The 24,327-nt window shown below is 43.8% G+C and overlaps 1 protein-coding gene across 2 annotated transcripts in view; it reads left to right on the forward strand.

Annotated features, from left to right (window-relative positions):
- Window positions 1–2,783: 2,783 nt before the first annotated feature.
- cyth1b (cytohesin 1b) overlaps window positions 2,784–24,327 on the forward strand; it is a 298,861-nt gene continuing 277,317 nt past the window's right edge. Inside the window, exon 1 of one of the 2 annotated variants that reach the window (XM_072483574.1) lies at window positions 2,784–2,924. In XM_072483574.1, coding sequence (XP_072339675.1) covers window positions 2,903–2,924 — 22 coding nt within the window. In that variant the 5' untranslated portion in view covers window positions 2,784–2,902. Of the gene's footprint in view, window positions 2,976–24,327 lie in introns of both variants that reach the window. The other variant, XM_072483571.1, reaches the window with a different exon arrangement.

The following is a 24,327-nucleotide window of genomic DNA, read 5'->3' on the forward strand; positions in this document are numbered from 1 at the left end:
GTGATTCAATGAAAGGAGATGCCAGGAACAGTACCATGCCTACCTAAAAAATGAGGGGTCAACCTGGTAAAGCTACAAATTGGGACCACTTATACCAAACAGCATAAGCAGCGAGTAATAGACAGAGCTAAGCGATCTCACCGCCAATCAGTTCTAAGCTCTGCAATCTAGTCACATCAGTTTCAAATGGTAGTGAATAAGTTTACAAAAATACTAATTAGAGGACGAGGCTCCACAAATATCCCATCCACAATGATGGGGGAGCCCTACACAAATTCAAAAGATGAGACTGAAGCATTTGCAACAATCTTCATCCAGAAGTGCCAAGTGGATGATCCAACTCTGTCTCCTCCAGAGGTCCCGCATGACAGATGCTAGTCTTCAGCCAACTCAATTCACTCCACACTATATCGAGAAGCGGCTGAAGGAACTGGAAGGCGATAGGCCCTGACAATATTCCGGCAGTTCCAAGTTGGTGGAGTGGCAGATAGGCGACAGATGAAATGTGAGGTGATTAATTTTTGTAGGAAGAACACGGAGAGACAATATAAAATCAGTTGTGGGCACCACACTATAGTAAGGATGTGTGAATGCATTGGAGAAGGAGTGTGCAGAAGAGGTTTACAAGAATGGTTCCGGGCTTAGAAACTAGATTGGAGAGATTGGGAGTGTTCTTTTTTGGGGAAAAGAAGGCTAAGATGAGATTTGATAGAGATGTTCAAAATCACGAGTGGGCTGGACAAAGTAGATGGGGAGGAACAGTCGCGCTGATAACATTTTCAAGAACGAGAGAGCACAGATTTTAAAGTGATTTGCAAAAGAAGCAAATGTGATGGGGAAAATACTTTTTCACACCAATGAGTGATTTAGGTCTGGAATACACTGAAGTAAATGTGGTGGAGGCAGGTTCAATCAAGGCATTTGAGAGGGCAATGGTTACTTGAATAGGAATAATATGTGCAGCGGTATAGGGAGGTTACTTGAATAGAAATAATGTGTGCAGCGGTATAGGGAGAAGGCAGGGGAATGACACTATGTCATGATGCTAGTTTGGAGAGCTGCTGAAGACACTATGGGCTAAATGGCAGCCTCCCATAACAATTCTGTGGTAGGACTGAACACTTGTGCTTCAGAACTTGCTGTGGCTCGAGCTAAGCTGGTCCAATACAGATACAACACTAGCACCTATCCGGCAATGTGGAAAATTGTCCAGATCTGTTGTGTATACAAAAATCAGGACAAATCCAACCCAGTCAATTACTATCCTATCACTCTATTCTTAAGCAGTAAAGTGATGGAAGGAGTAAAAATAGTGCAATTGAGCTGCAATTGCTTTGGAATAACCTGTTCATTGGCACTCAGTTTGGCACCTGTTGGGATACTCTGCTCCTGACCTAATTACAGTCTTGGTTCAAACATGGACAAAAGAGATGGACACCATCCAGGACAAAGCAGCCTGCTTGATTGGCAGCTCACCTACAATCGTTCACTCCCTCCACCAGCGACACAGTGGTAGCAGTTGATATCAACACCAACAAAATACATGGTCCATCAAAGCATAGTTAACAGTTTGTACAGTTTTTTCCCCCCTTTTAATCCCTTCCATCCCTCGCCCCAGCGACGAACAGCTCCTCAAATAAAGTCATGCATGGCCTCCACCGCACCTCGAAACCCTCTTCTGAACCCCTCAACTCAAACTTGATCTTTTCCAGCCGGAGAAAGTCATCCCTCCAAGCCACAACCCCTGGTGGCATATCCGACCTCCAAGTCAACAGGATCCTTCACCAGGCAATGGAAGAAGCGAAAGCCACTACATCGGCCACCTTCCGCTCCAGCTCCTCCGATACCCCAAAGATCGCCACCATAGTGTCCAGCGTGACCTCAGCCCCCACTATCCTGGATAACGTGCCGAACAATGCCTCCCAAAAGCTTTCCACCTTCTCGCAACCCTAGATGAATGTGATTTGCTGGCCCCTGCCCACACCACACCCTGGAAGGACCCACTCCTCGCCTGATTCATGTGAACCCTGGGCACCACCTTGAACTGCATCAAGCTCTTTTAGTTTGTTGAGAGAACCGAATGTTTGGCTTTAACAGAATGGGCGGTACGGTAGCACCGTGGTTAGCACTGCTGCCTCACCGCATCAGGAACCCGAGTTCAGTTCCGGCCTTGGGTGACTGTGTGGAGTTTGCACGTTCTCCCGGTGCGCGCGCACTCCGGTTTCCTCCCACAGTCCAAAGATGTGCCGGTTCAGTGGATAGATCATTCTAAATTGCCCCCAAGTGTCCAGGATTGTGCGGATTAGGTGGGGTGATGGGGTGGCAGGAGCAGGGTGGGGTTAGGGTGCTCTTTCAGAGGGTCGGTGCAGACTCGATGGGCCGAATGGCCGCCTCCTGCACTGTAGGGATTCCATGATCGATCCCCTGAGGTGAATCACCGACAGCCGACCACCCATGTCTGCCGTGTTCCTCTTCCTGTTTTCTTACAGGTCTGTATTGCTGACGCATCTCTCCTTGACTGACCTGCCCAGGTAGTTTAACAACTCGGCAGCTGCGATATGTTTTTAATTGACTTGGGCTCCTAAAAATGTTTGTTTCGCACATTGGCGAGGGAGGGGTGGGGAACCTGCAGGGTGGACCTGGAAGGACAGGCCAGTGCTGAGGTCTGAGATGTGGGGGTGGCGTGCGGTGGATGGTACTGACTTGGCGCGACCTTGGGGCGAGTGAGTCAAATGCAAGAACGCTCCGTCAGCTTGCAGGTCACGTGGCGGCGGCTGGCCACGCCTCCCTCCGGGGCGCTGACGTCAGGGCCGGTCTGCCCGAGCGGAGGGGGAGCGCGCGAGGCGGGGCAGAGGCTGCAGTCAGCTGGAGGGAGGGCGGCCGGAGGACTCTGAGCGGAGCCATGGACGAGGACAACAACTACGGTCAGTGCACAAACAATGCAGGAGCGGAGATGGGGGAAGGTTGGCCAGGAGGTGAGAGCTGGATCGCACCTAGAGCTGAGGGGAAGCCCCCGCACTGCCGTGCGCTGCTACAATGTTTCAAATCCTGTTTCCCTTTTCTCTGCGCAAGACTTTTAACTTGTAACAAGGAAAGGGAAATCCCGGCCCCTTCCCTCCCCACACTCCTGGGACCTGCTCCTGGGAACTGGCTCTGCAGTGTGTGTGTGTGTCCCTTTATCACACCACGCTGCCTCTAAACCACGCTTCAATGGGCACACTCGCTTAAAATTAGCACGTGATAGCGTGAGAGACTTTGAAAACTTAACATTTTTATTCCGGACTTTTTGATACCCTCTGCTATGTCAATAGATGTGTTGCCAATTTTTTGGTGCTGGCAGAAGGATCGAGATTTTTGTTGCCTCGTCCTCCCCGCCCCATCAATATTTCCTCTTCCCCTGTCACCCAAGCCACAGCACCGTTGCACAACTGTGTGCAATTCACTTGGAGAGCTCAACGCAGGACATTCGTGCAAAGTGGTTGGAGTGTGCGGCCTGTAAGCAGTCACGACAGTCAGTGACATTAGCCATGAGCGTGAACTTCCAATAAATTACGAAGTTATTCCCAAGATTATGTTCCAATTCCCGAAGAGCAATCGAACACTCCTGCCCACTGATGGATTGGAATTAGCATTTTGCACAAAGGAGCCAATTGTCCAATAATTCAGCTAAAATTATGATTGGTTGCATAATTTAGTTCGGTTAAAGTTATGGGTTTTGCATAATTTATTCAGCTAACATTATGATTTTTTTTTTGCATAATTTAAATTTTGCATTATGTTCCCTTCCATTTTGTTTGTGTAACTTTCAGGTTGAACATGTCTTTGCGAGACAGAATGGTGTGGGCTTTGCTGCTACAATCATATTTTGCAGCCTTTTTTCCCCTTTGGGTTGGTTTTGCTGCCATTCTGAAACTGTTTATGTTTCCAATCTTGTGACCTCTTGTTGAGGTGCTGAGAACAATGTCATAGAGATAAGGTGACAATAAATTTTGTCCAGGTTCATTGCATCATTAAGTGGTGAGTAGAGCATGGTTGGCAGCCTTATTGTTCAACACATGGGAACAGGATTTTCAACATCCTGCACATAATCTGTGTGGTGAATTTAGCATATAAGCAATCCAAGGTGACATTAGTTCAGTAGTTTATGAAAGTGAAACTGAGATTGGACCTATTGATCTTTCCATACCAAATTTGACAGTTGGTGTTCCCCCAAGTGAACCTAATATTCCATAGGATTTCCCAAGATTTGTGGGATCACATCCATGCTCTGGAAAGCAGGGAAGAAAATTGGAATGGGGGAGATTTTCCAAGAGTTTCCCACCTGCTTTTTATGGTTCTTTTGCTGTGCATCTTGCAATCGTGAAGCAGGAAGAACAAGATGATCCATTTTGTAAGAGTGCCTGCTTACAGGTAATGGGCATTTTTTGATTTTGCAATAATTCAGTCCGTTACCGTTCAGGAAATAGACTTATCAGTGTTTCATGCCTTTTTAACTGTTTTGATATCTTGCATGATAATCAGAGCCACTGTTGTTTGACTATAACCCATGAATATATATATATATATATATCTATATATACCATAAAATGTAATTTTAACTCTGTTTGCAGGACTCATTAATTATGTGTGCCGTCTTTGTAGGTGTGACTGTAGGAAAAGTGCTCCTCAATTTCTGATGAATTTAAGTGTGCCATTCTGGAACACTTTTGGGGAACTCTCCCTGGATCCGCTTGTGGGTCTGGCTAAAAACGGCATAGGATCCATGGGGGAAAGGAAGATTGTTTTTCGTGTCTGTCTTCCATGGCCTTTTACATACCTTAGCCCCAGTGAGGGATCATGTGGCCAATGACCATGAGGCTTTCCAAAATCAATGGGCACAGCAGTGTGGGCATTATCTAATCAACACATAGAAAATGGCAGGAGTAGGCTATTCGGCCCTTTGAGTCTGCTCCTCCATTCAATATGATCATGGCTGATACTCCACCTCAACACCATACTCCCACATGCTCTCCATACACCTAGATACCTTTACAGCCGAGAAATCGTATCTATTTCCTTCTTAAATATATTCAGTGACTTGGGGTGCGATTCTCCCAAAAGGAACACAATCTCATAACGAGCGCATTTAGCCGCATGTTTCCTTCTAGCTCGCAGTGTTGAGAAACACATGGCTATTCAACGTGACTCGCGTTGTATAAGGGGCCTGAATGACCGAGGCTGCACATAGCCCTGTTTTGTACACTGAGGAGCTCACTCATGGCGTCACAATTTCCGAGGCCCCCGAAGCGATTTCCCCAACATCTCACAGGCTGAACACACTATGGAAGGGGTGTCGGCCCACACAACCACCCCACCCCTCACAACGCCCATGCAGGGCACCCCCAGCCGCATGGCGTGTGCACAGAAATACTAGCTTTGCACCTTGTCAGTGACAACCTGCAGGTGCCAGCTGGTAGTCATCTGGGCACCTTGGCAATGCCAGGCTGGCACATGGGTAGTACCAGCAATGCCAAGGCACCACCCTGCTCCCAAAGGGCATGCAGCTGGGGGTCTTTGATCAGCTTGGAGACCCCCATGAGTGCCTTTCCATCTAGTCCCCGTTTGTGGGGACGAGGGTTGAATAGCACTCGCTTGAGGTCTCGAGGCGAAGGGGATGAATTGTTATTATTGTCACAAACAGGCTTACATTAACTCTGCAATGAAGTTACTGTGAAAATCCCCTAGTCGCCACATTCCGGCATCTGTTCGGGTACACAGCGAGAATTCTGAATGTCCAATTCACCTAACAAGCAGTTCTTTCGGGACATGTGAGAGAAAACCGGAGCACCCAGAGGAAACCCACGCAGACACTGGGAGAACGTGCAGACTCTGTACAGATAGTGACCCAAGCTGGGAATTGAACCCGGGTCCCTGGTGTTGTGAAGCTACATTGCTAACCACTATGCTATTGTGCTGCCCTCCCAAAACTTCAAGTACCTCTGGGATATGCCCACTAGAGTGAGGCTAGCTGTCTCACTCTAATATGCAGATTTTCCAGAAAGTGAACCCGCCAACTATGGACGGGATTTATATCGCAATGTTTTGCCTGATCACGTTGGATCTCGTGAAGCGTTGCGAGCCGGGTAGATCCTGGAAGCAGGTCTCCCAGCTTTTATTAGCCACGCTGCGGTGAGCTGCTTTTCTGGGGCAGCGTGGCCGTTGGATCGAGCCCTTGGTTTCCACAGCCTTCTGTGGTCGAGAATTCCACAGGATCACCACCCTCTGAATGAAGACGTTTCTTCTCATCTCGGTCCTAAATGGTCTATTGAGTGTCCTGCAACTGTGACGTCTTGTTCTGAATTCCCCAAATAGAGGAAGCAGCATCCAGTCCATCCAACCCTGTCAGAATCATGTGCGTTTCAATGAGATCCGCTCTTAATTCTTCTAAATCTCTGTGAATAATGGCCTAGTCGACCCAATCTCTCTCTCTCTCTCCTCCGATGACAATTCAACCACCCTAGGAACCAACCTGGTGTGCCTTTGTTCCACTCCCTCTGTGCAAATAGATAAGGAGACCAAAACTACACATGATACTCCAGGTGTGGTCTCATCAAGACATCCTTGCTCCTGTACTCGAGCCCGCCTGCAATGAAGGCCAACATACCATTTACCTTCATAACTGCTTGCTGCGCCTACGTGCTTTCTCTGTGATTGGTGTACTCGGACAACCAGCTCCCTTTGTACATCAGAATTTCCCAATCTGTCCCCATTTAAATAATACTTTGCCATTCTATTTTTCCTTTCAAAGTGGATAACCTTATTTATCCATGCTATGCTATATCTGCCATGTGTTTGCCCACTCTACCAACTTGTCTAAATCAATTTAAAGCCTCTTCACATCCTCCTCACCACTCTCATTCCCAACCGAGTTGCATATTGTCAGCAAACTTAGAAATATTACATTTGCTCCCCCATCCTAATCCTTGATATATATTGTGAATAGCTGGGGCACAGGCACTGATCCCTGTGGCACCACACTAGTCTCTGTCTGCCACTTCAAAAGAGACCCCTTTATTTTGACTTTCCTGTCACCTGTCTGTTATCAATTCTCAATCCATGCCAATATATTGCCTTTAATTTTGCACACTAACCTCTTATGTGAGACTTGATCAAAACCTTTCTGAAAATCTAAATACAGCACATCGACTGGTTCCCACCTATCGATTCTGCTAATTATGTCCTCAAAAAGCTCCAGTGGGTTTGGCAAATATGCTTTTGTTTTTCATAAATCCTTTTTGATTTTGTCTAATCCCGTTGATATTTTGTGTCCTGTTATTGTATCATTTATAATAGACTCTAGCATTTCCCTACTACTGATAGGTAAGCTAACAAGTCTGTAATTATCTCTTGTCTCCTTCCCTTTTTTTAAATAGCAGGGTTGCATTTGCCACCCTCCAGTCTGTTGGGACTGTTCAAAACTACAGAATTTTGGAAGATGATAAGCAACGCATCCACCATTTCCGTGGCCACCTCTTTCAGTACCCTGGAATGTAGATTGTCAGGCCCTGGGGATTTATCGGCTTTCAGCCCCATTAATTACTCCCCCTTTTTTTTTAGTAATACCAATTTTCCTTCAATTTCTCCTTCTCAGTAGATCCTCGGTTCCCTCGCATTCGGGGAAGTTATTTGTGTTTTCCTCTGTGAAGACGGAACTAAAGTTGTTGTTTAATTGCTCTGCCATTTCCTTTTCTATTATGAATTCTCCCAGTTTGATCTTGAGGGACCTACATTTGTCTTCACGAATTCTTTTCTTTTTATAAAAATGATGAGGAAAAAAATGATTGCAATTAATATTCACAAAGTTTGGTTGGGTAATCAGTGGTAGTGTTTTAATAGTACCTCCTTAAAATAATAAGCCTTTATTATGATTGGACTGGATACCCAGTGTCCCACTATAGGTTCTAAGGATGACATAGCTTTTCAATGGAATGGATTGGCAGACTTTGGTTAATGAATATCAATTTTAATGCCTTCAGAAACTCTGAATGGTGACTTGATTGGAGCTTGCATGTCCGGTTGTCAGGTTATAAATTATAAAATCTTAAATTTCTGATTCATACACCAGTTATGATTAATTTGAAATGATGGATAAAATGCACTTTGTCTCACATGCTAGGCCTTGGAATAAATTGTGGCACTAAATATTTCATCGGGGCATATTCAATATGTTCATCCTTTATAAAAAATAAAAACAGAAAATGCTCCAAAAATGCAGCAATTCTGGCAGCATCCATGGAGAGGCAGAGCTAATGGTTTCGAGTGTGTATGACTCTGCAGAGCTCATCTTCATTTTTTAATTGAATTGTATAGGATGCAGTGTTGGGGGGGTGCAGGGCAGTCAGGGTGGGATGGTTGACTGAAAAGATGTACAATTCACAGTACCTTCACAATGATTTGCCCAGGAAAGATTATTGGCATTGTAAAACGGGGTGCGTAATATTTCAAAGCAAGAATGTTGTTATTTGTGTCTCTTTCAGCTGAAAATGTACTTGGGGAAATATCAGAATCATGGAATGCTTTTATTTTCCGTGATCAGTTATATGATTTGAATTGATAAAAATGGGTATATTTTCAATTGGAAAAGATGGGTGTGTGTAATTAAAGAAAATACATATTGTTCTGAATTGCTATAATGCTAATTGTCATCTATTTATTTGATGTAATTATATGTAAAACTACTTATGTGATCGTGAATGTTCCTGATGGAGATTATTTATAATTGGGGGCTTCAGCCAAAGTCCTGTTCATAGTTTATGTTGACTGAAACAACTCCACATTATGGTAGTTCTATGCAGAAAATTCTGTCTTACTCTCTCTCACTTATTAATTATTTATTTTAATTTTTTATTGAGGTTTCTTTGTAATGTACAGATCAAAAATAAGAGTGGACATACATTTGAAAACAAAAGAAAAATATATACACTTTGGTCGGTTTCTGTTGTTTACATCAGTTGTCTCACATTATTTACAATGGTTACAGCTTGTTTTTCAATTTCCAGTAGGCATTTGTTTCTGGCTGGGTCCCCTCCCAAGTTCTACAATTCTTGGGGTTTGTTTATGATGCACTTTCAGGAGCTGGTTGCCGTTGAATGCTAAATGGGAAGTGACAGGGGGATTGCTTTCTTTTTTTTGTTCTGAATCTATGTTTTAGGTTCTATATTGTTGAGGTTGTTCTGTTTTTGTTTTTTTGTATGGCAAAAATGATGAAAATATGGTGAATAAAAATATTTTTTTAAATGAATCCATTTCCAGTCATTTGTTTTCAATCCTTTCAAGATTCTGAATTTGCAAATGTACAAGATCACCTCTCTGCAAACATTTTTGAACAACCGAATGGAGAAATAGTTTATGATTGCAGAAAATTTATTGTATTGTTTCTTCGTATATTAATCCATTAACATGGCACCCCCCAGGATATCACCATGACCCATGAACCCTTTTGGTTCAGTCACCCTAGTTTGAAAAGCTGTGCTCTTCATTTTTAATTATTTAATGTGAACAGAGCACATCAAAATAAATTATTTGAAGAGTGTTTCCAGCCAATTTCGTGAACACTTGAAAACAGCAATGATCAGCTGGTTACAATCAACACTGGTGCATTGTTGCTGCAAAGCAAGTTGAAAGGAGATTTGAGTTGAAAGATCCTGATGCAGACAAGAGGCAATGATACCTACGAGCAATAATCTCCACTGTGAAAGGTTTCCCAGATTTGTCATGTCTAATAATCAGATCATGCTAATTGTTAACAGGATTTTCTGCTATTTAAGGAGGATTAAAGAGTCTTTCACATTCATGGAATGGAACTGTACTGGTAATGAAATAAGAGCTATTGGCATTATACTTTAATCTCACTGGTGCACTCGGATAATCTGTTACACAATTGCAAAAAATTGTGCATAACGTTAGAAATTGTTTTTGATCTGACCTAATTGCATTTTAGATTTGGCCCATGAGTTTATATTTGCCTTTGATATGGTGAAGTGTTTACAAACTTGAAACATGCTCTTAGAAAATGAACCATTTCATTTCAAATCTCGTGGTTTTGAGGAATTTGTGACAGGAGACCTTCACCTGTCAATGAAAATAGAAATACCAAAATATCATTTTCAAATGCTTTTTGTTTGTCTGTTTAGATTTTGAGCAAGTTAATTCATATGGTGCATGCAGGTATTGGCTTGCAGGAGAAATTACTGCCAATGCTTAAAAGTCAGTGATATGTATCTTTCTCTGTCATGTAAATGAACAATGATTGCAGAATTGCTTTTGGATGTTTTGAATGTACTGTTAGGTGAATTGCTGTCTCTTTAGGGTGCATGTTGAACTGATGTTTGTGCATAGCCTGCAGGACAATCATGATGATGTTTGTTTATAGGCAGCTTAATGCTAGCACTGCACACACAACTACATTGTATGGATAAAGCTGTATCTTGTGCAGGTGTACCTGCCTTTTTAGAACTTGATTCAATATGTACTTTGGCAAGTTTTTTAAATAAATATTTTTATTCAACGAATTTTCAACAGTTTAACAATACAAAGCAACCCCCTCCTTCACCTTTTCCAGGGTCAGAAACTCCAGCAGGGAACCCCGCCGCACCGGGTGGAAAAGCTGACCTCCATCCACCAAGAACTGCCTACGAGCAATCAACGAGGCAAAGGCTAAAACATCTGCTCGTGCAGCTACGGCCGGTCCGAATATGGTTTCTAGGGGACTGGGCTCCACGTTCACATGTAAAACCCCTAAGATGCCCTCTACATCCTCCAAAACCTTTCCAACTTTGGGCAGGACCAAAACATATGTACATGATTCGCAGGGCCTTGCCTCATGACGCCGAGGTCCCAGGTTCGATCCCAGCTCTGGGTCACTGTCCATGTGGAGTTTGTACATTCTTCCCGTGTTTGTGGGTTTCGCCCCCACAACCCAAGATGTGCAGGGTAGGTGGATTGGCCACACTAAATTGCCCCATAATTGGGAAAAAAATGAATTGGGTACTCTAAATTTATATGAAAAAAATTAAATGATTCGCAGGGCCCCTCCCACATCGTTCACCGAGATCCTCCACCCCTTCAAACAGCCAACTTATCCTAGACTTTGTGAGGCGCGCCCTGTACACTACCTTCAGCTGTATCAGCCCAGCCTCGCACACAAAGTTGAGGCATTTGTCCTCCACAGCATCTTGCACCACAGACCCTCCTCTGGCATCATCCCCAACTCTTCCTCCCACTTAACCGTGACCCCCTCCATGGACACCCCGTGGTACTTTGGCAATACTAAAACAAACTTTTGTTGCACAAGGCTCAGAATTTGCCACTACTTGAATTGATGTATAATTCTTTAAGATTTGCTTTTGACCTCTTTTCTGGTATTTCAGTGGTTTTGATTGTAGGGTGGGCAACCCAAAGGTGGCAAGTTGGTTTTAAACCCCACCCAATATTATTGTCTCAACTTCAATGGTGAGGTAATGTGGGTAGGGTGGGTGGGACTGTAAAACCAGCATTGTGCACGTTACTGTCACTTTGCTGTCAGATGGGTTAGGCAAAAATTGCCCCAAGGTGTTTTTCTGCTGTTGCTTGCATCTGGAAATAAATGAGGTGGTAGCTTTTTTTTTGAAGTTGGGTTGAATTATGAAACTGATCCTAAATTCAAGTCTTCAGATCAAATATTACCAAATTTAACACTGAAGTATTTGCATGTGATTTGCCACTGCCCTTGGAGATGAGTACATGAGTTTAAGGTAAATTTTGTGTGGATTATCATGGGAGTGGATTAGATGCAAATGCAAAATAGTATGGATATGTAAAAACAGAAAATATTAGAAATACTTGACAGGTCTGGCAGCTTCTGTGGAGGGAGGGCAAAGTTAATGGTGTTGTGTTATGTACTCTGGGGTAACACAGGCTGCAACTCGATGCAGCTTTGACCAAAAGATACTCCAGATGTTGAAGTAAATTCAATGTGATTTATTGAACCATTAGCACAGTTCTCTAAGAGTTCGACTCTCCTGATATAGTAACTCAGTCTAACTAACCAGTCTGCTCTAAGCCACGTGGTGGTTGTGATGCTCCTGATCTGCCCCTGTCCTACTCTTCAAGTGTCGCCTGTGGAAAAGAGACAGAGCATGTGTGCCCTGTCCTTATATATGGGTTGTTTAATGCCCCCTTGTGGTAGTGTCACCTCTGGGTGTCTTGACTGCCCATTGGTCGTGTCCTATTCTGTGTTCATTAGCTGTATGTCTGCATGTCATGACGTCTCTGGTGCTCCCTTTAGTGTTTACTTAGTCGTAGTGTATTTACATTAACCCCTTGTGTATTTACAGTGATGGATACCATCACAAACGGGATGGATTTGAGCCCCTTTTCTGGGGCTGGGAATGGAGGGGACAGGTGCTAAAATAGTATTGGTCTGCTTGTATGCTTGCTCTCTACTCCATTCTGCATCTGGAACATTTTCCCCAGAGGTGTGAAAGGGGGAGGTAGGGGTGATTGGCAACACAACGTACCCCCGTATGGGTGGCTGATTTAAGCTCACTGAACGTCAACTGTGGGGATCTTGCAAGCTCCCTCTACCTTCTTCTCCGTGGTGGTCCAGTTGCAAAGACCATATTTATTTACATTTTGGAGCAGTTGGATAGAAGTTGTCTCCATTTTGAACAGCTCCCTCCTCAATTACCAACTGTTAACCACCCCGAGTGCCCACCCACCATTCTTCATTGGACAATATTCCTGTCCGTTGGTCTTCAATTGGCTGTTCTGGGCAAAATTGCAGAGTGACCTTTTCCTACAGCAGGATGTTTCCGAGTCAGGGTCGCGATCTGCGGGTGGGTGTTGGGACGGTCACGGAACGGCATTTCACTCCACCTTTTAAGAAGGGAAAAACCTGGAAATTACAGACCGGTTAGGCTAACATCTGTGGTGGGGAAATTGCTGGAGTCTATAATCAGAGGTGGGGTAACTCGCAAATCTTGCCAGCATGAATTTGTGAAAGAAGGTCATTCCTGTCTAATCTTTTGAAGAAGTGACTAAGGTAGTGGACAGAGGAATGTCATTGGATGTCATTGATATGGACTTCCAGAAGGTATTTGATAAAGGCCCACAAAAGAGACTATTAAATAAGGAGGAAGCCCACTGAATTGAGGGCAAATTGTTGACATGGTTAGGAAATTTGTTGAGTGGCAGGTGACAAAGTGGAGATAATGGGTAATTACTCTAATTGGCAGGAGGTGACTATTGGTGTACCACAGGGTCTGTGTTGGGGCCTCAGTTATTCACATTATTCATCAGTGATTTGGATGATAGAAAGTCATGTATCCAAATTTGCTAATGATACAAAGTCAGATGGCATTGTCGGCCGTCTAGATGATCGCATAAAACTGCAAGGCGATATTGACAGACCAGGTGAATGGGCAAAATTGTGGCAGATGGAATTCAATGTAAGCAAGTATGAGGTAATCCATTTTGGATCAAAAAGGGTACGTTGTAAATGGAAAGTGGTTAGATACAGTGGGTGTCCAAAGAGACTTGGGGGTTCTGGTGCATAGATCCTTAAAATGCTATGAACAAGTGCAGAAAATAATCAAAAAGGTACATTGAATGCTAGCCTTTATATCTAGAGGATTGGAGGATAAAGACAAAGGGGTTCTGCTGCAGCTATACAAAACCCTGGTTAGACCCCAGTACTGTGAGCAGTTCTAGGCATCGCACCTTAGGAAGGCTATTTTGGATTGGTGGGAGTGCAACGCAGGTTTACAAAATAATTATACCTGGACTACAGAGGATGAGTGACGAGGAGAAATTACACTAGAATTTTCACTAGAATTTAGAAGGTTAAGGGGTGATCGGATTGAAGTAGTCAAGATATTAACAGGGAAAGACAGGGTAGATGAAGATAAACTATTTGCACTGGTTCCAGGTTCAAAACGTGGGACCAAAGTCTAAAAATTAGGGATAGGCTGTTCAGGAAAGATATTAGGAAGCACTCCTTCACTCAAAGGTTTGGCACTCTCCTACAAACAGCAGTTGACGTTACTACAATTGTTAATTTTAAGTCCGAGATAGCTACATTTTTTGTTATTTTTTTATTTTAAAAAAAAGATTCCAATTAAGGGGCAATTGAGCCTGGCCTGTCCACCTGCCCTGCACATCTTTGGGTTGTGCAGGTGAGACCTACGCATACATGGGGATAATATGAAAACTCCACATGGGCAGTGACCCAGGGCCAGAATTAAACCTGGGTCCTCAGCGCTGTGAGACAGCAGTGCTAACCACTGCGCGATCGTGCCATCCAGATAGATTTTCTGGTGAGCAAAGATACTAAAGGGAAATGGGCCAAAGGCAGGTGTATGGAGTTCGGCCACAGATCAGCAATGATCTCGTTAGATGGCGAGACAGGCTCGAGGGGCTGAATGTACTATTCCTATCTGTGCAAGAGGAATTTGACGCAAGCTTTCACTTCTTTATTTATTATTCCGTTGTAATGTGGTGCCCTTGGCAAGTATTACTTTTCACTGGTAATGAAGGGTGGAGGGGAATAATACCAAATACTAGATTGGATATTTATTTGTTTACTCATTCCCCTGCACTATTTAGTTAATAGCTACCAGTAGTTAGTATTGTATTTTGCAGGATAACATAGCACTTATTTTTGTTGTTTGCACAAAGCCAAAACTACTTTGTAATCCTAGATAGCCAAAGGTTGATGGCAGCATCCTCAAAAAGCATTTAAAGCGATGAAACTTGTAAATTGAAAATGCTTAGCAAGAAACCAGGTTATGAGGGGACTTCCAGTGACTATGGGCTCCCTCTTGGGAATGGCATTTTCGAGGTCTAACGCCCGGTCCCAGGGGTAACACAGGCGGCAAAAGCAGGGAGAAGGCACAGTGAAGGAAGATGTTGAGAACAAGTAAAAGAACGGCCGTGAAAAAAACAGCTGAAAGTCTGTCGGGGAGTGGAAAGGTCATCGTGGTGACGGCAAGAAAAGTGGAGGCTGGGGCACCAGGGGAGGCCGCATTGCTCACGGCTGAAGAAATGACTAAGGTGATGGCCGCGGAACTCGAAAGGCAGTTCACAAAACACATGGAGGCGATGAGGAAGGAGATGGGGGCGGTATTGAAAGTGCTGGTGGAGGAAGCGATTGCCCCGGTGAGGGTGGCGGTATTGAACGCAGTGGCGGAGGTACGGGAGCAAGGCGAGGCGCTGAAGGAAGTGGAAGAGACATTGTTACAGCACAGCGATCAACTCCCCTCGATGAGGAAGGAAATGTGGAAGGTAATCGAGATCAACGAGGGTCTGCGAGCCAAAATGGACGACTTGGAAAACCGGTCCAGGCGACAGAATCTGAGGATGGTGGGTCTTCCCGAAAGAGTGGAAGGCCCGAGACCGACTGAGTATTTTGCCACGATGTTGGCGATGCTATTGGGGGAGGGTGGTGATCCCTCCCGATATGAACTGGATCGGGCTCATCGGTTGTGGAGGCCTGTACCAAAGGAGAGTGAGCCGCCAAGAGTCGTGACTCTGTGTTTTCGTAGGTACAGTGTGAAGGAGAAGGTCCTGTGCTGGGTAAAGCAGAAGCGGGTGGTGCAGTGGGCTGGAGCTGGTATACGCATATATCAGGACTTTATGGTGGAGCTTGCAAGCAGGCGTTCTGCCTTCAGCCGGGTGAAGAAGGCGCTGTACATCAGTAAGGTGCGGTGCGGCATTGTATATCCAGCTAAGTTGAGGGTGACCTACAAATCCAAGGACTTTTATTTTGGGATGGTGGAAGTAGCGGAGGAGTTTGCGAAGGCAGAAGGACTGTGGCTGAACTGAGAAATGGTCATGTACTGATGTAGCCTCATGTAACTATTTTTTCACTGCGGCGGGTGTATGTGCTAAATGAGCCAACGTTGTATATATTTGGACAAGGGAAGAGATGGGACTTTCACTTGCAATGATGGTTCTTTGGAGCTTGGGCGTGTATGTGTGGTTTGTGTGCTAAAGGGGATTTCTTGGTTTTCCTGGGGCTGGGCAAGGGGGAAAGAGACCCGGGCGGGGGCCTCCATGCTGGCCGGTTTAAGCCGGCCAGTGAACGGGAGTGAGATGGGGGGAGGGGCTGCGGCCATCGGAGCCTGGCAGAATAGGTCCCGATGAGTCTAGCCTGGAGGGAAGGAACGGAGGTTGGGGGGAGGATTTTTGCAAGAGGAAGTGGAGGGGAGGAGCCTGGGGGGGGGGGGGTGCCTTGTAATGCATGGGTGTCATCTACGGTACTCTTTCGGGGATTGGATGGCATTGAATGTTGGGGGGGGGGGGGGGGGGGGACTCTAATCTCTAATGGTGACCATAGGCAATTCCTAATTCCTTTCTCTTTTATTTCTCCTTTGTTTGTCCCACCGTGGGAGGGTTTGTTCTATTTGATGTTTATATTGTCAGGTGGGCCGTTGCTTGGGATGGTGGGAGGATGGGATCGTTGTTGTTGATAAGGAAATTGACTTTGTGTTTGTTACCGTTTACTGCTTGTGGGTGGGGTGTAAATTCTGGAGAAAATGTGAAATTGGAGAATAAAAATATTTTACAAAAAAAGAAACCAGGTTGTGTACTGCTTTATATTGCCAATCCATCCAACATTCTCAATTTCTTATTTTTGTTTTTTGACTGATCTGTTCCTAATTCATAATCCATTATTGTAATTCCACTAACTACAGGAAGGGATGCTGTAGATCTGGTATAGATCACAAGCAAAAATGAAAATTTTGTTTCTCTTGTGCAGAATTTAAGGACGAGAGCATGTTTCTGCAATGCAGGCCTGTTGCATGTTATTGGCCCTTGTATTGGCTAAGGTACACTTATTTATTATGCAGCTTCTTAATTTAGACAGCATAAGATTTTTTATTTGTTTCTGATGCACAAAGATCTGATGTGCAATGCTGATATATCCTAAATATATATTTGTTTTCTGACATACCACAGTTCTATCACTGTTCTCAGAATAAAAGTGAATGTGGTCTTATTTTAAGCAATGCACTTGTACATCAGCTAAATTTCCAATTTTTTTTTATTTGTTGATCTGCTTTGATGTCACTCTCACTAACTTAAGAAACTGGCTTCTGATGATTAAATTATAATTATATGAAGAATGATGTTGGCTTTATTGCTGGCCTTTTGTGTCATGAGGAATACAGACCAGAATGTCAGATTGAAGCCTTGCAGCTTGTCATTCTTTACTGAGATGGCATTGGAGTGCTGCACTTGGCCTTAGTGTGAGTCGGTGAAGGGAGGAGCATTGGACTGAAAAATAGATGGAGCTATATCCATGGGGCAGCACGGTGGCACAGTTGTGGTCTCCGGTCACAGCTCCTGAAAGCTCGAGTTTCAGAGCTGGAGTGGCGGCTGGAGACACTGTGGAGCATCCGCGAGTCGGAGAGCATCGTGGATAGCACGTATAGAGAGGTGGTCACACCGCAGGCTCAGACTCCGCAGGCTGGAAGGGAATGGGTGACCACCAGACAGAGCAAGAGAGCGAGGCAGATAGTGCAGGAATCTCCTGTGGCCATCCCCCTGCAGAACTGATATACCGCTTTGGATACTGTTCAGGGGGAAACAGCAACAGCCAAATTCATGGCATCATGGTTGGTTCTGCTGCAGAGGGGAGGGTGATAAGTGTGACAGTGCAATAGTTATAGGGGATTCAATCGTAAGGGGAAAAAACAGGCGTTTCTGTGGCCGCAAACGAGACTCCAGGATGGTATGTTGCCTCCCTGGTGCTAGGGTCAAGGATGTCTCGGAGCGGGTACAGGACATTCTGGAGGGGGAAGAGTGAACAGCCAGTGGTCGTGGTACACATCGGTACGACATAGGTAAAAAAAGGGATGAGGTCCTAAAAGCAGAATACAGGGAGCTAGGAAGGAATTTAAGAAATCGGACCTCGAAGGTAGTGATCTCAGGATTACTACCGGTGCCACATGCTAGTCAGAGTAGAAATGACAGGATATATAGGATGAATACGTGACTGAAGGGATGGTGTCAGGGGAAGGGTTTCAGATTCCTGGGGCATTGGGACCGGTTCTGGGGGAGTTGGGACCTGTACAAACTGGACGGGTTACACCTGGGCAGGACTGGAACTGATGTCCTAGGGGGGCTATTTGCTAGAGCAGTTGGGGAGTGTTTAAACTAATGTGGCAGAGGGATGGGAATCGATGCAGGAAGTCGGAAGGTAGTAAAGCGGGGACAGAAACAAAAGGCAGTAAGGGGGAAAGTGTAAGGCAGAGAAGCCATAGTCAAAAATCAAAAAGGGTGACAGTACAAGGTACAGTGACTGAGGGGAGCTCAGTGAATAGGCCCTGTAATACTAAAAGGAATAAAACGGGAAGTAAAAACATAAATGGAAAGCGACGCGGCAGGTTGTTACATGAAGATATGGGTTCAACGACAAGGAAATAAGAGGAAAAATAACATAGGAGAGGTTACTAATCAAGGTGTTAAGATTCAAAACCGAGGTATAAAAGCCAACATAAGTGTACTTTACTTGAAAGCTCGTAGTATGTGGAATAAGGTAAATGAGTTGATGGCGCAAATCATCGTGAATGACTATGATTTAGTGGCCATTACTGAAACATGGTTAAAGGGTGGTCACGACTGGGAGTTAAAATGTCCAAGGGTATCAAACTATACGGAGGGACAGAGTGGATGATAAGGGAGGTGGTGTAGCTCTGTTATTTAAGGATGACATCCGGGCAATAGTAACGGATGACATCGGTGCTATGGAGGATAAGGTTGAATCTATTTGGGTGGAAATCAGAAATAGTAAGGCGAAAAAGTCATTGATAGGAGTAGTCTATAGGCCACCAAATAATAACATTATGGTGGGGCAGGCAATAAACAAAGAAATAACGGATGCATGTAGAAATGGTACAGCAGGTATCATGGGGGATTTTAATCTACATGTTGATTGGTTTAACCAGGCTGGTCAAGGCAGCCTCGAGGAGGAGTTTATAGAATGTATCTGCGATAGTTTCCTAGAACAGTATGTATTGGAACCTACGAGGGAACAAGCGGTCCTAGATCTAGTCCTGTGTAATGAGACAGGATTGATTAATGATCTCATAGTTAGGGATCCTCTCAGAAGGAGCGATCACAATATGGTGAAATTTAAAATACAGATGGAGGGTGAGAAGGTAAAATCAAACACTAGTATTTTGTGCTTAAACAAAGGAGATTACAATGGGATGAGAGAAGAGCTAACTAAGGTAGACTGGGAGCAAAGACTTCATGGTGAAGCAGTTGAGGAACAGTGGAGAACCTTCCAAGAGATTTTTCACAGTGCTCAGCAAAGGTTTATACCAACAAAAAGGAAGGACGGTAGAAAGAGGGAAAATTGATCGTCGATATCTAAGGAAATAAGGGAGAGTATCAATTTGAAGGAAAAAGCATACAAAGTGGCAAAGATTAGTGGGAGACGAGAGGACTGGGAAATCTTTAGGGGACAACAGAAAGCTACTAAAAAAAAAAAGGCTACAAAGAAGAGTAAGATAGATTATGAGAGTAAACTTGATCAGAATATAAAAACAGATAGTAAAAGTTTCTACAAATATATAAAGCAACAATGAGTGGCTAAGATAAATATGGAATTTTTAGAAGATGAGAAAGGAGATTTAATAATGGGAGATGAGGAAATGGCTGAGGAACTGAACCGGCTTTTTGGGTCGGTCTTCACAGTGGAAGACGCAAATAACATGCCAGTGACTGATGGAAATGAGGCTATGAAGGGTAAGGACCTTGAGATGATTGTTATCACTAAGGAGGTAGTCAATTTAAATGAATGAAAATCACTTATTGTCACAAGTAGGCTTCAAATGAAGTTACTGTGAAAAGCCCCTAGTCGCCACATTCCGGCGCCTGTTCAGGGAGGCTGGTACGGGAATTGAACTGTGCTGCTGGCCTACCTTGGTCTGCTTTCAAAGCCAGCGATTTAGCCCTGTGCTAAACCAGCCCCTCAATCAGGTTGTGATGGGCAAGCTAATGGGGCTAAAGGTAGACAAGTCTCCTGGCCATGATGGAATGCATCCCAGAGTGCTAAAAGGGATGGCTAGGGAAATTGCAGATGCACTAGTGATAATTTACCAAAATTCACTAGACTCTAGGGTGGTCCCGGCGGATTGGAAATGAGCAAACGTGACATCACTGTTTAAAAAAGGAGGTAGGCAGAAAGCGGGTAATTATAGGCCAGTTAGCTTAACTTCGGTAGTAGGGAGGATGGGGAAGATGCTGGAATCTATCATCAAGGAAGAAATAGCGAGGCATCTGGATGGAAATTGTCCCAATGGGCAGACGCAACATGGGTTCATAAAGGGCAGGTCATGCCTAACTAATTTAGTGGAATTTTTTGAGGACATTACCAGTGCGGTAGATAACGGAGAGCCAATGGATGTGGTATATCTGGATTTCCAGAAAGCTTTTGACAAGGTGGCACACAAAAATGTTGCTGCATAAGATAAGGATGCATGGCATTAAGGGTAAAGTAGTAGCATGGATAGAGGACTGGTTAATTAATAGAAAGCAAAGTGTGGGGATTAATGGGTGTTTCTCTGGTTGGCAATCAGTAGCTAGTGGTGTCGCTCAGGGATCAGTGTTGGGTCCACAATTGTTCACAATTTACATAGATGATTTGGAGTTGGGGACCAAGTGCAATGTGTCCAAGTTTGCAGACGACACTAAGATGAGTGGTAAAGCAGTGCTGAGGATATCGGAAGTCTGCAGAGGGATTTGGATAGGTTAAGTGAATGGGCTAGGGTCTGGCAGATGGAATACAATGTTGACAAATGTGAGGTTATCCATTTTGGTAGGAATAACAGCAAAAGGGATTATTATTTAAATGATAAAATACTAAAACATGCTGCTGTGAGGAGAGACCTGGGTGTGCTCATGCATGAGTCGCAAAAAGTTGGTTTACAGGTGCAACAGGTGATTAAGAAGGCAAATGGAGTTTTGTCCTTTGCTAGAGGGATGGAGTTTAAGACTAGGGAGGTTGTGCTGTAATTGTATAAGGTGTTAGTGAGGCCACACCTGGAGTATTGTGTTCAGTTTTGGTCTCCTTACCTGAGCAAGGACATACTTGTGCTGGAGGGTGTGCAGAGGAGATTCACTAGGTTAATCCCAGAGCTGAAGGGGTTGGATTAAGAGGAGAGGTTGAGTTGAGTAGACTGGGACTGTACTTGTTGGAATTTAGAAGGATGCGGGATGATCTTATAGAAATATATAAAATTATGAAGGGAATAGATAGGATAGTTGTGGGCAGGTTGTTTCCACTTGTGGGTGAAAGCAGAACTAGGGGGCATAGCCTCAAAATAAGGGGAAGTAGATTTAGGACTGAGTTTAGGAGGAACTTCTTCACCCAAAATGTTGTGAATCTATGGAATTCCTTGCCCAGTGAAGCAGTTGAGGCTCCTTCATTAAATGTTTTTAATATAAAGATCGATAGTTTTTTGAAGAATAAAGGGATTAAGGGATATAGTGTTCGGGCCAGAAAGTGGAGCTGAGCTGAGTCCATAAGACCATAAGACAGGAGCGGAAGTAAGGCCATTTGGCCCATCGAGTCCACTCCACCATTCAATCATGGCTGATTTCAACTCCATTTACCTGCTCTCCATAGCCCTTAATTCCTTGAGAAATCCAGAATTTATCAACTTCTGTCTTAAAGACACTCAACGTCCCGGCCTCCACTGCCTTCTGTGGCAATGAATTCCACAGACCCACCACTCTCTGGCTGAAGAAATTTCTCCTAATCTCTGTTCTAAAGTGACTCCCTTTTATTCTAAGGCTGTGCCCCCGGGTCCTAGTCTCCCCTGCTAATGGAAACAACTTCCCTACGTCCACCCTATCTAAGCCATTCATTATCTTGTAAATTTCTATTAGATCTCTCCTCAACCTCCTAAACTCCAATGAATATAATCCCAGGATCCTCAGACGTTCATCGTATGTTAGGCCTGCCATTCCTGGGATCATCCGTGTGAATCTCCGCTGGACCCCAAAAGATAAGCCATGATCTAATTGAATGGCGGAGCAGGCTCGAGGGGCCAGATGGCTTACTGCTGCTCCTAGTTCTTATGTTCTCACAGCTCCAGGGGCCCGAGTTCAATTCCGGCCCCAGGTCCGTATTGAGTTTGCACTTTCCCCCCGTGATTAAGTGGGTTTCCTCCAGGTGCTCCAGTTTCGCCCCATAGTCCAAAGATGTGCAGGTTAGGTGAATTGGCCTTGCTAAATTGCCGTTTAGCAAGGTTAGGTGAGGTTACTGGATTACGGGGATAGGATGGAGACGTGGGCTTAATTAGGGTGCTCTTTCCATGGGCCTGGTGCAGACTCAAAGGGTTGAGTGGTCCCCTTCTGCACTTTAGGGATTCCATGATCCAATTATTCCTAGCTGGCACTGTAGATGTGGGGAGATTTGGGGTTGGGATGTGATGGAGTCCAGGCTGAGTCTTGGTTGTGATTCCATTGTGGTTGAATAATCCAATACTTTCTGTTCAAGCTTGTGTGAAGAATGAGGGTGGGTAAAGGGATACTGGTATCGTCGATGGTGAAAAAATTGCATCACACAAAAACTAGCATCGGAGAGGGTTTTGCTCGTGTCCTAAATTAAAACTTTTTTGTATTTTCAGCTGAAGACTTGGAATTTTTGAAGTGTTTAGTTTTACAAATTTCAGTACATTTTTGAGTAGTTCTTCACCTGTTAACTAAATATATTATAGCAAATATCGTCACTAATCTTTAACTATTTTATATTAAACATTTTCTTATGCCTTTTTAAATGTAAATTTATTCCAAAACTGAATTCCCTCTGGCATTGATATTGGCAGGTTTCATCTTTAAATGAATAGCAAATGAACATGGGTATTTCTATACCTTGCAGTTCTAACTTCAATATTATTCAATCATTTATATAAATGTAGTTGTAATCTGGATGAAATTTATTTCCCCGAAATAAAGTTGATTGCTGTTAAAATTGATTAAATGACAGTGACAGTCTGTTAGCCTTTTATAGGAGTCATACACAACAGGAAGGAGAAAAAATGGCCATTTACTTTATGGTTGCTGCAGCCATATTCCATTCCCCACCCACTCCCGACCAGGCTTCCCTACCTCCTGTTGTATACTTGCTACGATGGAAATAGATGAACAAGATGGGGAAAGTTTGTACGTGAGAGATCCACCTCATGACTGGTGTGTGTTTTACTGGGAGTTGTTTATACAGAATAATCTTGTAGTACAAGCACAGCATCTATAAATAGAAAATACACAATGATGCTCCTTAATTATGTTTTCTCTGTGTCACAACTCCAGCACTTGCTGGAGCTTTTTATTTATGTACTTGGACTGGAACTGAGGTGGATTCTGGACCTGAGGTGGATTGGTTGGCTGTGAAATGGCAAGTTTCAGCAGTTTCATTCATGGGCACTTCTGCTTTCTCTAAGGTGAAGATAATTTTCCATGTGAAGAATAGAAACTTTAATAATCCTACTGGAGGAAGCTTCAATGAGGCTCGGTTAAAGCAGTAGTCTTTGCAGGAATCTATTGCAGCTGTTTAGTTTTGGAAGGACCCAGGGATCTATGGGATCTGGTTTCTTCCCAACAATATTATATCATTTCTCATGAACTGAACAAGCTGAGTGTATTAAATTTTTATTAAAGAAATGTTTCCATTGTGAATTGTTTCTGCTGGCCATGTTGTTTTGTCGGATTAGCTGAAGCAACTGAATAAAGCAAATTTGTAGTTTACAACTTGAGACTGAAAAATAGCACATGTCTGCACACAAGGCATATTGTGTTGACCAGATTTTCATAGCAAAAGACTTGATTCATTATGGTGGCCACTGTAGTAATTGCTGTTGAACTAATACCCTTCAGTACAACATAATATGCAGGCGCACAATGTTTCTGCACAATATTATTGTGAAAGTTCGTCCATGACAACAGTCAAACTCCATTTAGTTAATTGGATTACACATTGCCTTGTGGTGTTTTGATACATATTTTTGTAAAGCAGCCCATCTTTTATATTCTTATATTAAACCTTACAAAAGAGTACAGAAAATCAAGTTTCACCTTTCGTTAGGATCGCTTTTTGTTGAGCTTGTTCAGGCAGCGAGAAATACTTTGTGTTGCAATTGTAACGTGTTGGAACGTTTCAAGTTTACACATGTCGGGATTCCCATTGCAATCTTCCAACCCGTGTGTGACACTTGATGTTTCAAATAGAATCTAGTTTTTTTACTCTTTTACTGTCATGTGCTGCAACAATGTTACAAAACTGGCACCCTGAAATAG

This window comes from Scyliorhinus torazame, chromosome 18 (genome assembly GCF_047496885.1).
Source record: "Scyliorhinus torazame isolate Kashiwa2021f chromosome 18, sScyTor2.1, whole genome shotgun sequence".
Lineage (NCBI taxonomy): Eukaryota > Metazoa > Chordata > Chondrichthyes > Carcharhiniformes > Scyliorhinidae > Scyliorhinus > Scyliorhinus torazame.